Source organism: Schistocerca piceifrons, chromosome 5, assembly GCF_021461385.2.
Source record: "Schistocerca piceifrons isolate TAMUIC-IGC-003096 chromosome 5, iqSchPice1.1, whole genome shotgun sequence".
Classification (NCBI taxonomy): Eukaryota; Metazoa; Arthropoda; class Insecta; order Orthoptera; family Acrididae; genus Schistocerca; species Schistocerca piceifrons.
The window spans coordinates 131,659,869-131,678,441 of NC_060142.1; the positions used below are offsets into that span (position 1 = coordinate 131,659,869).

General features: G+C 46.6%; 1 protein-coding gene across 1 annotated transcript in view; it reads right to left on the bottom strand.

The window, feature by feature from the left end:
* LOC124798539 (cytochrome P450 6k1-like) overlaps positions 1-9,837 on the bottom strand; it is a 50,472-nt gene extending 40,635 nt beyond the window's left edge. Inside the window, exons 1-2 of the mRNA XM_047261989.1 lie at positions 9,613-9,837; positions 1,753-1,991 (exon numbers count right to left, since the gene is read on the bottom strand). Of these exons, the coding sequence (XP_047117945.1) occupies positions 1,753-1,991; positions 9,613-9,832 (459 nt within the window). The 5' untranslated portion in view covers positions 9,833-9,837. The remainder of the gene's footprint in view (positions 1-1,752; positions 1,992-9,612) is intronic.
* Between the last annotated feature and the right edge of the window lie 8,736 nt (positions 9,838-18,573).

Consider the following 18,573-nt stretch of genomic DNA (forward strand, 5'->3'; position numbering starts at 1 on the left):
GAAGACATTTGCTCGGGGTAGACCAGTATGGAGAGCTGCAACAAACCAGGTTTAGAACTCAAGACCACAACGACAAATCGCCCTATAGCTAAAATTTCACATTACGGCGGCAGAACTAAAGGCGAAGTTTCATCAACTGTTGCTCACAGCTTAGCCAACATTCTGTCCAACGTCATTTACATAAGCGTCGCGCTCGCAAGACTTATTCGTCATAAATTCTTTACACCTATCTTAGAATTCTGGTATGTTTTTGAGCTAATACGAGCGTCACTCCAAAAGAAATGCACACTATTTTTTTTAAATCCATCTTTTATTCTACATGTTTGAAAGGTTTACAGTGTGTAGATACATCCTTTAGGAACAATATTTTCATTTCTCCACACAATTTCCATCCCTCTCAACTACCTTACGCCATCTTGGAACCAGCGCCTGTATACCCGCACGGTAAAATTCTGGACCAACCTGTTGGAGCCACTGTTTGGCAGTGTGCACAACGGAGTCATCATCTTCAAACCTTGTTCCACGAAGAGAGTCTTTCAGTTTCCCAAAGAGGTGATAGTCACATGGAGCCAGGTCATGACTGTAAGGCGGGTGTTTCAGTGTTGTCCATCCGAGTTCTGTGGTCGCTTCCATGGTTTTTTGACTGACATGTGGCCGTGCATTGTCGTGCAACAGCAAAACATCCTACTTTTGCCGATGTGGTCGAACACGTCTCAGCCGAGCTTGAAGTTTCTTCAGTGTCGTCACATATGCATAAGAATTTATGGTGGTTCCACTTAGCATGATGTCCACAAGCGAGAGCCATAACTTTTCCAGCAGAAGGTGTGGTTTTGAATTTTTTTCCTTGGGTGAATTTGCATGATTCCACTCCATTGATTGCCTCTTCGTCTCTGGTGAAAAATTATGGAGCCTTGTTTCATCACCTCTCACAATTCTTCAGTCTCCACCATTCTCGTACTGTTCCAAAAGTTCTCTGCATACCGTTTTTCTTGTTTCTTTGTGAGCCACTGTCAACATCCTGGGAACCCATCTGGCACAAACCTTTTTTTAACGCCAACACTTTCAGTATTCTACAAACACTTCCTTCCCCTATCCCAACGTAGCGTGACAATTCGTTCACTGTGATGCGTCTGTCAGCAGTCACCAATTCGTTAACTCTCTACACATTGTCTGGAGTGCGTGCAGTACGAGGCCTGCAGCTGCGAGGACAATCCTCAATATAGCCGTGCCCGCTTTCATCACGTAACCTGCTTGCCCACCGACTAACTGTACTGCGATCGACAGCAGCATCTCCATATACCTTTTTAAACCTCTTGTGGATGTTTCCCGCTGTCTCGTTTTCACAGCACAGGAATTCTACGACAACACGTTGCTTCTGACGAACGTCAAATCTAGCAGCCATCTTGAAGACATGCTGTGACGGCGCCACTCACGGGAACAGGTTGAACTAAGTTTGAAAACAAGCGGGAAGGATGTATGGTCATCCTGTAAAACTTTCACACATGCAGAATGAAAACAGTATTTTTACAAAAATAGTGTGCATTTCTTTTGGAGTGACCCTTGTATAAGCGTTAATACACGTGTTTCGGACAACAGGCAGAAATTCATTGGAACTATCATTAATAAAAATTGCATACTGTGACCAAATTTCAATTAACTTGTGTCTGCTGTGTAAAAGTGAGCTGTTATCCCTGAGGCAGAGTGGACAGTGCTTTGGATGTGCTTTTGCGGTGAGTAAGTCGGTCAGCTCACCTGGAACATCATCCTCATCTTCCCAGACGTGAAGGTCGGTGTCAGCTTAACGCGCAGCCTCCGCCACTTGTTGCCACCGAGGAAGAAAAGGTGCCTCGCCAGAGGCTCCGACTCGTCCACCTGTATACCTCTATCCTGGAACTTCCAGAAGTCCTTAACCAGGATGGTGCGGATCAGATCGGGATCCACTATCACCAGATTCGGCCGGTTGAAGAAGTACATTCCGCCGAAACGATTCCCTAGAACAAATGAACTCATTTTTAGAAGTACCTCTCTCATATTTATTGCGTGATCCATTCAAAATTTAATACCAGCGGAGTTTAATAAAGTACCAATTATTGAAACTGAAATTCGCTCTTTTAAATATTGACGGTGTTGAGTATAAAATACAGGAAGCGAAAGGTTGTACACAGCTTGCACAGAAACCAGGCCACTGCTACGCTGAAGAGCCAAAGAAACTGGCACACCTGCCTAATATCGTGTATGGGCCCCCGCGAGCACGCAGAAGCGCCACAAAATGACGTGGCATGGACTCGACTAATGCCTGAGGTAGTGCTGGAGGGAACTGACACCATGAATCCTGCATGGCTGGCCATAAATCCCTAAGAGTACGAGGGTGACGGGGGAGGAGGGGGGAGGGGGTAGGAGATCCCTTCTGAACACGCAAGGCATCCAAGATATGCTGAATAATTTTCATGTCCGGGAAGTATGGTGCACAGCGGAAGTGTTTAAACGCAGAAGAGTGTTCCTGGGGCCATTCTGTAGCAATTCTCGATGTATGGGGTGTTGCATTGTCCTGCTGGAATTTCCCAAGTCCGTCGGAGTGCACAATGGACATGAATGCATGCAGGTGATCAGACAGGATGCTTACGTGCGTGTCATCTGTCAGAGTCGTATCTAGATGTATCAGGGGTCCCATATCACTCCAACAGCATACGCCGCACACCACTACAGAGCCTCGACCAGCTTGAACAGTCCCCTGCTGACAGGCAGGGCGCATGGATTCATCAGATTGTCTCCATGCCCGTCCACGTCTACGCACTCGATACAATTTGAAACGAGACTCGTCCGACTACGCAACATGTTTCCAGTCATCAGCAGTCCAATGTCGGTGTTGATGGGCCCAGGCGAGGCGTAAAGCTTTCTACCGTGCAGTCATCACAGTTACATGAGTGGGCCTTCGGCTGCGAAAGCCCATATCGATGATGTTTCGTAGAATGGTTCGCACGCTGAAGCTTATTGATGGCCCAGCATTGAAATCTGCAGCAATTTGTGGAAGGATTACACTTCTTTCACGTTGAACGATTCTTTTCAGTCGTCTTTAGTCCCGTTCATTCAGGACTTTTTTTCGACCGTAGCGATGTCGGAGATTTGATGTTTTATCGGATTCCCAATATTCACGGTACACTCGCGAAATAGTCGTACGGGGAAATCCTCATTTCATCGCTACCTCGGAGATACTTTGTCCCATTGCTCGTGCGCAGACTATAAAACCAATGTCAAAATGTGGTGTGCATACTGTAAGACCTTCGGTACACACACCATCAGATTATTTGCCTTTTCGCTCTAACGAAGTAGGCGAGTGTCAGCAATATGTCTCGTGGTCTTATCGTGGCGTGTTTATCTTCTGCCGTTAGGTCAGACGATAGAAATGCCACTTGCACGCTTAGAGTAGCAGATTGACGGTGACCAACTTCAAACAGAACTTGATTAATTTTCACACACATTTATTAAAATAATAAAAAGCATAGAAATTACTTAACTTGATTATGGATGCTGTTTACAATTGACAATCTGAAGTTCCTTTGGTCTTGGTACGTTAATCTTATTCTCACATATCTCTGATACTTGACAAAGTGTCTATACATTTATCTTCATGGCTATGTACAGGAATATGGTAATCTTATTAGGCGCAGACTGAAACTTGACTGCAGACTAATGCAGACTGCCTAATCGGATGTCTGCATACTCGCTATAATACCTCGAGCGTTCAGGTATCACCGCGCGCGTGTGATCCACGAGGAGAAAAGGTTCTACGTTAGCAGCAATCTCAATGGCTGCGTGACATATTAATACGCGGATCGGCGGAAGCAGAATTTGGTCCGACTCTAAGACAGCGCCATCTTGTAGTGCGGAGACGGACGAGTGCTGCGCCTGCGCTGTTGTGCTTAGCGGGGCGCACTCTAGTGGGAAAGTTGTGTACGCGCTGACTACGCGGAATTATGTACACAACACAAACTCACTCACATCTTGATAACCTGCCATTGTAGCAGCAGTAACCATCTAACAACTGCTTTTTTTTTTTTACTTTATTGTTATTTTGACACCTGAACAATCAGGTAGGCTGGCAGCAGCACAATACGCCGCTCTTCAGCCGAAGAGAGTACAATGAGATAAACAGAGAAGAGACATCACGTAGAAAAACGGCGGGAAAGAAAAACGGCGGGAAACCTAACAACTGCGCCAGACATTGTCTTATATAGGCGTTGTCGACCGCAGCACCGCATTCTGCCTGTTTACATACACGTATCTCTGTATTTGAATACGCGTGGCTACACCAGTTTCTTTTGCGCTTCAGTGTATAAGAGCCGAAGGACATGAAAGGGAAGCAGTAATTGGGAAGACAGTGAGAAAAAGTCGCTGGCGTAGCCTATCTCTGATGTTATTCAATCCTCACATTCAGCAAGCAGTAAAGGAGAAAAAAAAATGGTTCAAATGGCTCTAAGCACTATGAGACTTAACATCTGAGGTCATCAGTCCCCTAGACTACTTAAACCTAACTAACCTAAGGACATCGCACACATCCATGCCCGAGGTAGGATTCGAACCTGCAACCGCAGCAGCAGCGCAGTTCCGAACTGAAGCGCCTAGAACCGCTCGGCTCTAGCAGCCGGCAGTAAATGAGACCAAGGAGTAATTTAGACCAGTAATTTCATGTCCATCACATTAATGTATGCCGGCCGGTGTGGCCGTGCGGTTCTAGGCGCTTCAGTTTGGAACCGCGTGACCACTACGGTCGTAGGTTCGAATCCTGCCTCGGGCATGGATGTGTGTGATGTCCTTAGGTTACTTAGGTTTAAGTAGTTCTAAGTTCTAGGGGACTGATGACCTCAGATGTTGAGTCCCATAGTGCTCAGAGCGATTTGGACCATTTTTGAACCATTAATGTATGGTTATTTAAGTTAATGTATTAGTCAGAAGTAACAGCATGAAAAGAATATTTCTCGCCGTTTCGTTTTCCAGGGGTTTTGGGAGTGGAGGATAGGATATCCACGATTCTTCATAAGTACCTCCAGATTTTCTGAAGACAACTGCGCAAAAAGTACAAGACATACCGGGAACAGACACCCATCCGTAAACAGAACATCTCTCTAAATTTGTAACTCACACTACGGGTGCTCAATATGGGCTTCGTTTGTGGGGTGACAAGCGTCAGTTCGTGGGTGCAAGTCGTTAACACGATGTGTACGGGAAGGCACGAATCTGGTAACTGGGTTACATATCTGCAGGTGCGAATTATTTCGATGTGACAATACGGTGACCAGGGTAAACAATGAAAGTTGAGGACATCACAACCTACAGGTACAATCTGTAACTATAAGAATCCCGATAAGAATTTGTAGGTTTCCCTTCACCAGTAGGACACTGATGCATAGCAATAACAAGCAACTAATTCCTGTCAGTTCTTTGAAAGACTATCGTGGGACATGTATTTCCCGTTGGTAATGAAAGGGTTAAAGTTCAGGGAGAAGAAATAAAGCAGTAACTCGATAACTAAAAGCCATCGCAACTTCAGATAGCAGGGTACATTAACCAGAATCTTTACATATTACAAAGTACACCGCCGAATGTTTTCGTCTGTATGCGAAGGATAGTCAGGAACCACTGTAGGTGCCGGCCGCTGTGACCGAGCTGTTTTTGGCGCTTCAGTCCGGAACCGCGCTGCTGCTACGGTCGCAGGTTCGAATACTGCTTCGGGCATGGCTGTGTGTGATGTCCTTAGGTTACTTCGGTTTAAGTAGTTATAAGTCTAGGGGACTGATGACCTCAGATGTTAAGTCCCATAGTGCTTGAATCCATTTGAACCACTGTAGCTATTTTGATACGGTTTTCAGTAATACACTTCCGCAAAAAAATCTACGCCTGGAAAGATGACATCGATTTCGTCCGATAACGGCATAAGTCACCTGGAGGATAATAGATGTACTGACGATGGTCTCAAGGTCGTCTGCCAACAGATAGCGTAGTGGCATAGCTGACAGAGCGCCATCTGTGTCTACCTCACAATAGGGAATGCTCACAGCCGGAAGGTTCAGTGCGGTGCGAACATGTGAAGCAAGCAGCCAACTGTCCCATGGAGATGCACTCGTGCTACGTACAGCCAACTGAGCGAGTTTGAAAGGGGTCAAACTGTGGCCTTGCAAGTGGTGGGATGGTCCTTTTGGAGACCTGCCACACAAGTTGGACGTGTTACATCGGTTGTGCAACCATGCTGGCACTAGCGGTCACGTGAACATTCTTACACCCGTCGACGAGGTTCTGGACGTCCACGGAGCAAAGACTCCCACCAGGATCGCCATATCATAACGGAAGCAGTGGCGGATCGTAGAGCTCCCACAGTACAGATAAGAGGGCTTGTGAGCCAATACGTGTCAACAAGAACTGTTGCGAATCAGTTATTAGCATTAAGACAACGAGCCTGCACACCTATAGCCCGTCTTCCACTCACGCCACTGCGTAACTCGGCTGGTGCCATCAGAGAATCACTTGGAAACTCATCTCAATGTAAGTCCTATAATAGAATTCCAAAAGTGAACCAAGTATATAAATTAAAAGCAGTTGAATCGTTATTTCCTTGAAATCCTTAATAGTCTGCACTAATGCAAATTGGAAGAAATCTTTTCAAAATGCATACTCCTACTTCTAAATGTAATTGGAATCTGGTTTCGCGGGACAGAGCGGATCAGGTTGTGGAAAGGGGCCAAGATCAGTTACTGTTATTTACACAAGAACACACACAACTTTATTATTCGAAACGCAATGCACAGTTTTCTCTCTAAAACAACACGAATCACTTCACGGCTGAGGGCCCAAGTAACTTCTCAATAATAAGGTTTAAATAATATCTTTTGAAACACAAGGATTTAGACAAACGGCTGAAAGCCTTAGTTATTGCATTGTCTTGTATGTTAACCGGGGACCTAAAAACGATGGAGAGGCTCCGTCCCCGCCGTACCCGCAGTGGTCCACAACCCCACGACGACTACCGCAGTCCACTTCACCCCTCCGCCGCCCCACAACGAACCCAGGTTATTGTGCGGTTCGGCCCCCGGTGGACCCCCCAGGGAACGTCTCACACCAGACGAACGTAACCCCTATGTTTGCACCGTGCGAGGTGGCGCAGTGGTTAGACACTGGACTCGCATTCGGGAGGACGACGGTTCAATCCCGCGTCCGGCCATCCTGATTTAGGTTTTCCGTGATTTCCCTAAATCGCTGCAGGCAAATGCCGGGATGGTTCCTTTCAAAGGGCACGGCCGACTTCCTTCCCCATCCTTCCCTAATCCGATGAGACCGATGACCTCGATGTCTGGTCTCCTTCCCCAAAACAACCCCAACAACCAACCCCCTATGTTTGCGTGGAAGAGTAATGGTGGTGTACGCGTACGTGGAGAACTTGTTTGCGCAGCAATCGCCGACAAAGTGTAACTGAGGCGGAATAAGGGGAACCAGCCCGCATTCGCCGAGGCAGATGGAAAACCGCCTAAAAATCATCCACAGACTGGCCGGTTCACCGGACCTCGACACAAATCCGCCGGGCGGATTCGTGCCGGGGATCAGGCGCTCCTTCGCGCCCGGAAAGCTGTGCGTTGGATCGCATGGCCAATCGGGCGGGCAAGCCTTACTTAAGTATAATTAAAATATCCTTAAATAATTCCTTTTAGGGCACAAGAATTTAGACATATAGCTGCAGGCCTTACTTAATTAAAATTAAAATATCTTCTCGCTAAAGGCCCAAATAATATTTCAGATCAGTAAGGAAATTCTTTAAAGGCAAGCATTTACCAATTTCGGCTAAAAGCCATATTAAGGAAAATTTAAATTAATTCCTCTGCTGAAAGACAAATAATTTTTCAACATAATAAAAGGCAACCTTTAAAGACAAGCATTTACACAGTACAACAGAAAACCATCTTAAAAAAACTTGAAATATCTTGACGGCTGAAGGCCCAAACAATTATTCAAATTAATTAAAGACAAACCTTAAGTTAAGCACTTACATAGTACGGCTGAAGGCCATTTTAAGAATTCAGGAAAATTAAAGACAAACCTTACAGACGGGAATTTACACATTACGGCTGAAAGCCACAGACAAACGCTGCTGAAGGCCTAATTACAGAGCAAACAAGAATTTTAAATAAACTCGGCTGAAGGCCTAATCTTAAAATACTTCGCATAAGGTTCGGCTGAAGGCCATGTACTGAACATAGAACAAACAAAATTAATACACGGCTGAAGGCCTGGCACAGTGCTTGCGATAAAAGAAATCACAATCACAAACAACAGAACAGTGGTGCTCAGAAGTGTTCTAAGGGTCAGCCTGGGGGAGGAAACTCTAACAACAGTTTAGGTGAGGCAGGCAGCCAAGCGTAACACTAAATAATCGGGTGGCAGCACGACCTAGGGACGGCTGACGAATCAACCAACAAGCTAATCAATTCCCTCTGTTGCAACCGACCGACCACGTACTCCAGTACGCAGACAGCATTCATTTGCTCAGCGGAAATCACAGAAGCTACACGCAGTTCCACGTAAACATTTGCACCAAGACTCCAACAATCCTAAAACCAATCACTGTGGAACAACAAGGAGAAATCACAAGCCGACACACACAGAGGTTCCATAAGCGGTCGGCGACCAAATACACGTCGTCCGATGAGACGACCGACCGAACGACCAACCAAGGTCGTCCCCACTCAAGTAATGAGTGTCGGCAACGGTCGGGCTAGTCTTGGCTGTCCGGAGCTCACTGTAGCTCCAACTCGAATCAACTCGATGTCTGTTCGGAACTCGGAGACACGACGTCCCGGCCACACTGGCTCGGACCTAACCATGCAGAGGTAACTCTTGCCAATTGGCGACGACATCTCTGCAGAAGGAAGGTACCGACCCACGTCCGGGAAGACGACCAACTTGGCTTGGTTTGTTTTGGGGAAGGAGACCAGACAGCGAGGTCATCGGTCTCATCGGATTAGGGAAGGACGGGGAAGGAAGTCGGCCGTGCCCTTTGAAAGGAACCATCCCGGCATTTGCCTGTAGCGATTTAGGGAAATCACGAAACCTAAATCAGGATGGACGGACGCGGGATTGAACAGTCGTCCTCCCGAATGCAGATGACCAACTGACGAGGCCCAGACACGGTCAAAAGACCAAATACACGTCTGCCAATGAGACGACCAACAGAGCGACCAACGAGGGGTCGTTCCGGCTCCAGTCTTCTTCCATCGGACAGTTCATGTGTGTGGCCAGCGATGGCAAGTACTGGCTGTCCGCGCCTCACTGGCGCTCCGTCCCCGACTGAACTCCCGACAGACCACGACCCAGAAAAACTAGCGGTCGCTCCAGAGATAGTACGACAGTGCACTGTCGATACGCGCTGCTGCTGCCACCAACGGGCAAGCAAACCAGCAACTTAGTGACGCCAGTAAATCGAATAAGGAGGAGGGCACAGTACCGCAAAGACAAGGCGACAATAAATAAACGGCATGAACACGAGCCGCGCCCGGCTCAGTAATGTTTTAATAAAAGTGATTTTTTTGCATCCATTGTCTGTTAAGAGATGTTTACATTTTGACTTACCTTTCAGCTTCCGGTATGCGTCAGTGACATCCATCGGCATGGACCGCTTGCCCACAAAACTTTCGTATACATTGCCAAAGGGGAACTGAGGTTCCAGGTAAGGCACCCCCTTCTTCTGCCAGTACTTGTACGAGTGGGAGAACCACACGTACACTGCCACTACTGCCAGCGACACGACGACCAACAGCTCGGTGAACCATGATTCCGCGTACAAGCCCATGCTGGTGGACCTGAAACACGAGCAGACGGCCTGGCGTGAATGCCACGAACTGCTGCATGATTCTCATTACCACTTGCTACAGTGCATGGGCGCTCTCTGGCCTCTACTCCTTCCCCACTCCCTACCTCTTTATCACTATCTCTCTTGCAGCCCATCACCTTCTCTCCACAGTGCACCCTGATTCCCATGCCGTGAGAGATATCCTCTGCAGACGATCAAACATTTTAGCAACACTTACATGGAATACTGCGATTCCCAGACAGTTTCTTTGAAGATTCAGTATCTGAAAGCATCCCTGAGTCATTCATACCGTTGAGATGCAGTGTAATCGTTGCTGAAATCAAAAGATTTGGCAATGTTGTCAAAGAAAACCATCGTTCTCCACACACCAAACTTGAATACTAGTAAGAGATACTGGTCTACGGACGTTAATATTTCTTTCGTTCTGACATAGAGCGCGGCGTTAAGCTGTTTGCATACTTATGTTTGATGATTTGAAGAAACATCCGGGGAACATGAGCTGACAATGAGAGGGTCTAACATGGTTTTGATCAAGTTTACAAGGATATTCTATATTGAAAATAAACGGACACGTGTCGCTAGACACTCCCTAATTTTTTAATAAAACGAGTCTATAGATGATTACGGAAATATGCTCTAAAAACAAAGATTTTTATTAATACAATATTGGTCCAAAGTTCATAATGTTCGAATTATTAATGTTTTTACCTTTTCATGCTGTACCTTGGGTACCCGTCATTTGACATCTCTAGCAGAGCGAGGTCGGCGGTGGAGCGGTCAAAACACAAAACTACCAATGGCTGGTCTTGGTCGTGTGTTTTTTCATTCGATTTTTTTTGTGTATCTTGTAATATTCTGATAATTAGAACACTTTTCTTTGCCTTTTTTGAAATAAAACATCTGGAAGTGTCATTAATAATAACATAATTATAAATAATGATTGACAGTTATTTTCATCACGATGTTGTTGTTGTTGTTGTTGTTGTGGTCTTCAGTTCAGAGCCTGGTTTGATGCAGCTCTCCATGCTACTCTGTCCTGCGCAAGCTTCTTCATCTCCAAGTAACTACTGCACCCTACATTCTTCTGAATTCCCTTAGTGTATTCATCTCTTGGTCTCCCTCTACCGTTTTTACCCTCCACGCTGCCCTCCAATACCAACGTGGTGATTCCTTGAAGCCTCAGAACATGTCCTACCAACCGATCCCTTCTTCTAGTCAAGTTGTGCCACAAATTCGTCTTCTCTCCAATTCTGTTCAGTACCACCTCATTTGTTATATGATCATCAGCATTCTTCTGTAGCACCACATTTCGAAAGCTTCTATTCTCTTCTTGTCTAAACTACACTCCTGGAAATGGAAAAAAGAACACATTGACACCGGTGTGTCAGACCCCCCATACTTGCTACGGACACTGCGAGAGGGCTGTACAAGCAATGATCACACGCACGGCACAGCGGACACACCAGGAACCGCGGTGTTGGCCGTCGAATGGCGCTAGCTGCGCAGCATTTGTGCACCGCCGCCGTCAGTGTCAGCCAGTTTGCCGTGGCATACGGAGCTCCATCGCAGTCTTTAACACTGGTAGCATGCCGCGACAGCGTGGACGTGAACCTTATGTGCAGTTGACGGACTTTGAGCGAGGGCGTATAGTGGGCATGCGGGAGGCCGGGTGGACGTACCGCCGAATTGCTCAACACGTGGGGCGTGAGGTCTCCACAGTACATCGATGTTGTCGCCAGTGGTCGGCGGAAGGTGCACGTGCCCGTCGACCTGGGACCGGACCGCAGCGACGCACGGATGCACGCCAAGACCGTAGGATCCTACGCAGTGCCGTAGGGGACCGCACCGCCACTTCCCAGCAAATTAGGGACACTGTTGCTCCTGGGGTATCGGCGAAGACCATTCGCAACCGTCTCCATGAAGCTGGGCTACGGTCCCGCACACCGTTAGGCCGTCTTCCGCTCACGCCCCAACATCGTGCAGCCCGCCTCCAGTGGTGTCGCGACAGGCGTGAATGGAGGGACGAATGGAGACGTGTCGTCTTCAGCGATGAGAGTCGCTTCTGCCTTGGTGCCAATGATGGTCGTATGCGTGTTTGGCACCGTGCAGGTGAGCGCCACAATCAGGACTGCATACGACCGAGGCACACAGGGCCAACACCCGGCATCATGGTGTGGGGAGCAATCTCCTACACTGGCCGTACACCACTGGTGATCGTCGAGGGGACACTGAATAGTGCACGGTACATCCAAACCGTCATCGAACCCATCGTTCTACCATTCCTAGACCGGCAAGGGAACTTGCTGTTCCAACAGGACAATGCACGTCCGCATGTATCCCGTGCCACCCAACGTGCTCTAGAAGGTGTAAGTCAACTACCCTGGCCAGCAAGATCTCCGGATCTGTCCGCCATTGAGCATGTTTGGGACTGGATGAAGCGTCGTCTCACGCGGTCTGCACGTCCAGCACTAACGCTGGTCCAACGGAGGCGCCAGGTGGAAATGGCATGGCAAGCCGTTCCACAGGACTACATCCAGCATCTCTACGATCGTCTCCCTGGGAGAATAGCAGCCTGTATTGCTGCGAAAGGTGGATATACACTGTACTAGTGCCGACATTGTGCATGCTCTGTTGCCTGTGTCTATGTGCCTGTGGTTCTGTCAGTGTGATCATGTGATGTATCTGACCCCAGGAATGTGTCAATAAAGTTTCCCCTTCCTGAGACAATGAATTCACGGTGTTCTTATTTCAATTTCCAGGAGTGTATTTATCGTCCATGTTTCATTCCCATACATGACTACATTCCAAATAAATACTTTTAGAAGAGACTTCCTGTCATTTAAATCTATACTCGATGTTAACAAACTTCTCCTCTTCAGAAACGATTTTCTTGTCATTGCCAGTCTACGTTTTATATCCTCTCTACTTCGACCATCATCAGTTATTTTGCTCCCCAAATAGCAGAACTCATCTACTACCTTAGGTGCCTCATTTCCTAATCTAATTCCCTCAGTATCACCTGATTTAATCACACTTCATTCGACTATCCTCGTTTTGCTTTTGTTGATGTTCATCTTACCTCCTTCTTTCAAGACACTGTCCTTTCCGTTCAACTGCTCTTCCAGGTCCTTTGCTGTCTCGACAGAATTACAATGTCATCGGCAAACCTCAAAGTTTTTACTTCTTCTCCACGGATTTTAATTCCTGATCCAAATTTTTCTTTTTTTTTCCTTTATTGCTTACGCAATATATAGATTGAATAACATTTGGGACAGGCTACAACCCTGCCTCACTCCCTTCCCAACCACTGCTGCCCTCTCATGCCCCTCGACTCTTTATAACTGTCATCTGGTGTCTGTACAAATTGTAAATAGCTTTTCGCTCCCCGTATTTGACCCCTGCCACCTTCAGAATTTGAAAGGAAGTATTGCAGTCAACATTGTCAATAGCTTTCTCCAAGTCTACAAATGCTAGAAACGTAGGTCTGCCTGTCCTTAATCTATCTTCTAAGATAAGTCGTAGGGTCAGTATCGCCTCACGTGTTCCAACATTTCTACGGATTCCAAACTGATCTTCCCCAAGGTTGGCTTTACCAGTTTTTCCATTCCTCTGTAATTAATTCGTGTCAGTATTTTGCAGTCGTGACTTATTAAACTGATAGTTCGTTAATTTTCACACCTGTCAAAACCTGCTTTCTTTGGGATTAGATTCATCGCGATACATAGTAGAAAAATACACCACAAGTATGTTGTTCCGTAATCCTAACTGATGGTCTGTTCTTGAGCGTTCACGGTGAAAATTATCGTAGAAACAGGAAAACACAAGTATTTCTCGCATCATGCGACCGAGCAAGGTGGCGCAGTGGTCAGCACGCTGGGCCCGCATTAGGGAAGACGACGGTTCAAATCCCCGTCCGGCCATTCAGATTTAGGTTCCTGGTGATTTCCCTAAATCGCCCCAGCCAAATGGCGGGATGGTTCCTTTGAACAGCGCATGGACGTTTTCTTCCTCATCCTTCCATAATCCGAGCTTCTGCTCCGTCTCTACTGACCGCGTTGCCGACGTTACGTTAAAGTATAATTTCCCTACTCCCTCCCCCCGCACCATACGCAACATTCTAACGAAATCTCACAGCACTGACTGTTTCCGGAACATTGCTCGTGGAATACGTACCTCCTTCAAGTTCCTAACAGCAGGTCTATGATCTATCACATGTCAGTCTGCTTGCGTACCAAGCGTATAAAAGCATATCACGAAAGACAGGCGGGACAACTGGTTATGGACCAACTCGTGAATTTTGCAAGCATCTGCCTTACGTTGTAATTCTCTGTTTTGCTGCGATGTCGTGTGATTTTGAAGACGTTCGAAGAAATTCTTTACCTGTAAGCAGAAGTAAACGTCACACAGGCGACAAAGAGAAATACATTTCGGTGGTATCACTTTCAAGATGCGTCATCAGTATGAAAGTCCTACAACAGCGCTTCATGTCGGTTTGGCCACCCCTTGAATCGAGTATCAGGCAAAATTTACTTTGTTGCACATAAACTTTCACGACATGATCCAAATATACACCCCTGGAAATGGAAAAAAGAACACATTGACACCGGTGTGTCAGACCCACCATACTTGCTCCAGACACTGCGAGAGGGCTGTACAAGCAATGATCACACGCACGGCACAGCGGACACATCAGGAACCGCGGTGTTGGCCGTCGAATGGCGCTAGCTGCGCAGCATTTGTGCACCGCCGCCGTCAGTGTCAGCCAGTTTGCCGTGGCATACGGAGCTCCATCGCAGTCTTTAACACTGGTAGCATGCCGCGACAGCGTGGACGTGAACCGTATGTGCAGTTGACGGACTTTGAGCGAGGGCGTATAGTGGGCATGCGGGAGGCCGGGTGGACGTACCGCCGAATTGCTCAACACGTGGGGCGTGAGGTCTCCACAGTACATCGATGTTGTCGCCAGTGGTCGGCGGAAGGTGCACGTGCCCGTCGACCTGGGACCGGACCGCAGCGACGCACGGATGCACGCCAAGACCGTAGGATCCTACGCAGTGCCGCAGGGGACCGCACCGCCACTTCCCAGCAAATTAGGGACACTGTTGCTCCTGGGGTATCGGCTAGGACCATTCGCAACCGTCTCCATGAAGCTGGGCTACGGTCCCGCACCCCGTTAGGCCGTCTTCCGCTCACGCCCCAACATCGTGCAGCCCGCCTCCAGTGGTGTCGCGACAGGCGTGAATGGAGGGACGAATGGAGACGTGTCGTCTTCAGCGATGAGAGTCGCTTCTGCCTTGGTGCCAACGATGGTCGTATGCGTGTTTGGCGCCGTGCAGGTGAGCGCCACAATCAGGACTGCATACGACCGAGGCACACAGGGCCAACACCCAGCATCATGGTGTGGGGAGCGATCTCCTACACTGGCCGTACACCACTGGTGATCGTCGAGGGGACACTGAACAGTGCACGGTACATCCAAACCGTCATCGAACCCATCGTTCTACCATTCCTAGACCGGCAAGGGAACTTGCTGTTCCAACAGGACAATGCACGTCCGCATGTATCCTGTGCCACCCAACGTGCTCTAGAAGGTGTAAGTCAACTACCCTGGCCAGCAAGATCTCCGGATCTGTCCCCCATTGAGCATGTTTGGGACTGGATAAAGCGTCGTCTCACGCGGTCTGCACGTCCAGCACGAACGCTGGTCCAACTGAGGCGCCAGGTGGAAATGGCATGGCAAGCCGTTCCACAGGACTACATCCAGCATCTCTACGATCGTCTCCATGGGAGAATAGCAGCCTGCATTGCTGCGAAAGGTGGATATACACTGTACTAGTGCCGACATTGTGCATGCTCTGTTGCCTGTGTCTATGTGCCTGTGGTTCTGTCAGTGTGATCATGTGATGTATCTGACCCCAGGAATATGTCAATAAAGTTTCCCCTTCCTGGGACAATGAATTCACGGTGTTCTTATTTCAATTTCCAGGAGTGTAGTTGATGCAGTTGGAAGGTCAACTTTCCTGATTATGAGGACGTGACGAAAACGTTACCAAATTCCCTCTGAAGAGCTTCAGCTTCGTGACAGACCCATGGTCCGAATTTTCCATTGGGTTCTTGCAAACACAAGAACGCTGAGGGCAGCAGTCTTCCGGATGCAGTGATGGAATACTGCGCAGTGTACCGGTGTTTAACGCTATGCACACTACCAACTGCAACAAACGTTTTCTTCTCGCCTCGATGCGTCAACATACGTTTCATATCGACACGATATTGGCATCCTGCTCGGTCTGTGTTGTGACAAAATCTCGGTCATAGGTTGCGGTCAAGGCTTTGGTCTGCCGTTGAAACAGCTCCGCAGCTTCAAGTGGTTTTTCAGTCGATGTCACTTATGCCTTGGAAAGGTATTTGGTGACGTGGCGTTGGTGTATTCTCTATCTCGCTTTGAACCTTCTAACAACCCTACCACAACGAAGGTCAAAAATTAATTATGATTGTAGTGTTGCTCACGCTGCTAAATATTGCATGTTCGGGCAACAACAAAGTTATATTATGTGGCAGGTATCATTAGAGTGCAGTTAAATAATGTCATTTCTTGAAATAATGGATAAACTAGGCACTCATCTTTTCGTGTTTCCCACGCTGGTCTCGTTGTGAACTCATGGCTCAATCGTCGAAAATCTAGGTAGTGATGATTCCATGCTCGGATGCAAAGAGGCCTAGGTGTTATTCTGCGATATTCAAAAGTTTTATAGATGTGTTTCATAAACCATTCTTGAAGATTAAACTTTTGCAAGTTAAGACAATGGTGACGTAAAAAAGTAATCAGCACTCCGAATTTAAGTTACACTTCTTTTTTATTACTTTTGTTGCAATATCACTTCACAATATAAAACATACTTGAAAATATCTTCCTCACTGTTAAAGTTCACATTTCATAAACTGACTACAATTTGCGTCTTTTCAACATGACGACCAAGACTTGACTCTCTAATAACCGCTTACGCGCCAAGAAATCAGAGTTACAAGTACGTCAAAGATCATAGTGACAAAAGAAACAATACACATAAGAATAATATCACTGCAATATAAACATATCGATGTATCAAAGTACCTCTACATTAATGAAATCAAATGTGAATGTTGTCACAGAAATATGTTAACCATTTTACAGAAACACAGTAGAATATTGCTGGTATCGAGAGGTTTAAGCGAGGTGCCGTAATAGTTACGTAATTCAAGTACCATTACAACCTCTTTGCCGATGATGATGATGCCGTCAAATGAAAATCATTCTTCTGTGATTTACACTATATACTTGCTGCTATCGCCCATTGCTAAACAGTTGTTGTTATTACGTGCTCTGCACGTTCTCTGACTTCATTCAATCCTTCAAACGTCCATTTATCGATGGCAGTTAATTTATCGGTTTCGGATCCTAAGTTTTGGATGGCTGCCTCTCACCTCTTCAACCCTTGAGGTCGCCCCCTTGGTCTGCAGTGTTTTCAAACTACTACCCTATTTGGATGTCGTTTCACCAATTTAACAGCAGATATTTTTACATAGGATGGTACTTGCTCTCACGACTTACATCTCTTTGATTCTGGTTCGTACGCTGAATCATCATCTTCTCTTCCTGAATTCGCAGCTAATGACGTTAACGCACTGGAATCGCCGGCGATATTGGTACTTTCGACAAAGTCTGGTATAGCACTGCTTTCATTTTCGTGGAGAACCTTTTCGACATCTACCAAAAGTCGTTTCCCGGTGCATAATCCGAACCTATTGATAAAATTCATTGCCGATTCAATGAGATCTTTAAGAAATCGATGCACTGAGAGCTGGTAGGTCAAAGCATTTGTCTCGGAATAAATTCGAGAAATCGTGTATAGTTCTTGTTCACTTTCTTCACTCATGTTTTCACTGATATCTGCAACATATTCAACATTTTAAACTTCACATTCCGCTGGCGAACTTGCCGAAGATTGTTGATTTGCCATCATTTTGATAGTTCACTTACATACAAACGTCAACAGTGATATGAAAGAGTTGGATGAAGTTGTATTCACTCGCCAAAGAGTTCTGGATGAGGATTCTCGGAATTCGTGAACAACGTACACTGAAGAGCCAAAGAAACTGGTACACCTGCCTAATATCGCGTAGGGCCCCCACGAGCACGCAGAAGTCCCAAAACATGACGTGGCATGGACTCGACTAATGTCTGAAGTATTGCTGGCGGGAATTGAAACCATGAATCCTGCAGGGCTGTCCATAAATCCGTAAGAGTACGAAGGGATGGAGATCTCTTCTGAAAAGCACGTTGCAAGGTATTACAGATATGCTCAATAATGTTCACGTCTGGGGAGTTTGGTGGCCAGCGGAAGTGTTTACACTCAGAAGAGAGTTTATAACGCTACTGGCTTTGCGCTGCTACCTGTTTCCTAATAACACAACTTCTAGTCCTGTCACAGGAAAGCCAAGTATATCGCTACCGCCGCTATGTATAATGCCAAATATGACATTAAAATGCAGTAAGCGTTACCGTCTGGGAGGAATTTTGAAAAGTTTGACCGTGCTTGAACCTAACGGATAGAGGGAATCGAACATTAACTTCGTATTGTGGTAATTAGTAGAAAGCAGTAAGACTATAATTTAGAAAATAATGAAAGTAGAGAAAATTTACGTAAATGAAACAAAAAAAAAAAAAAAAAAAGAGAAACGGT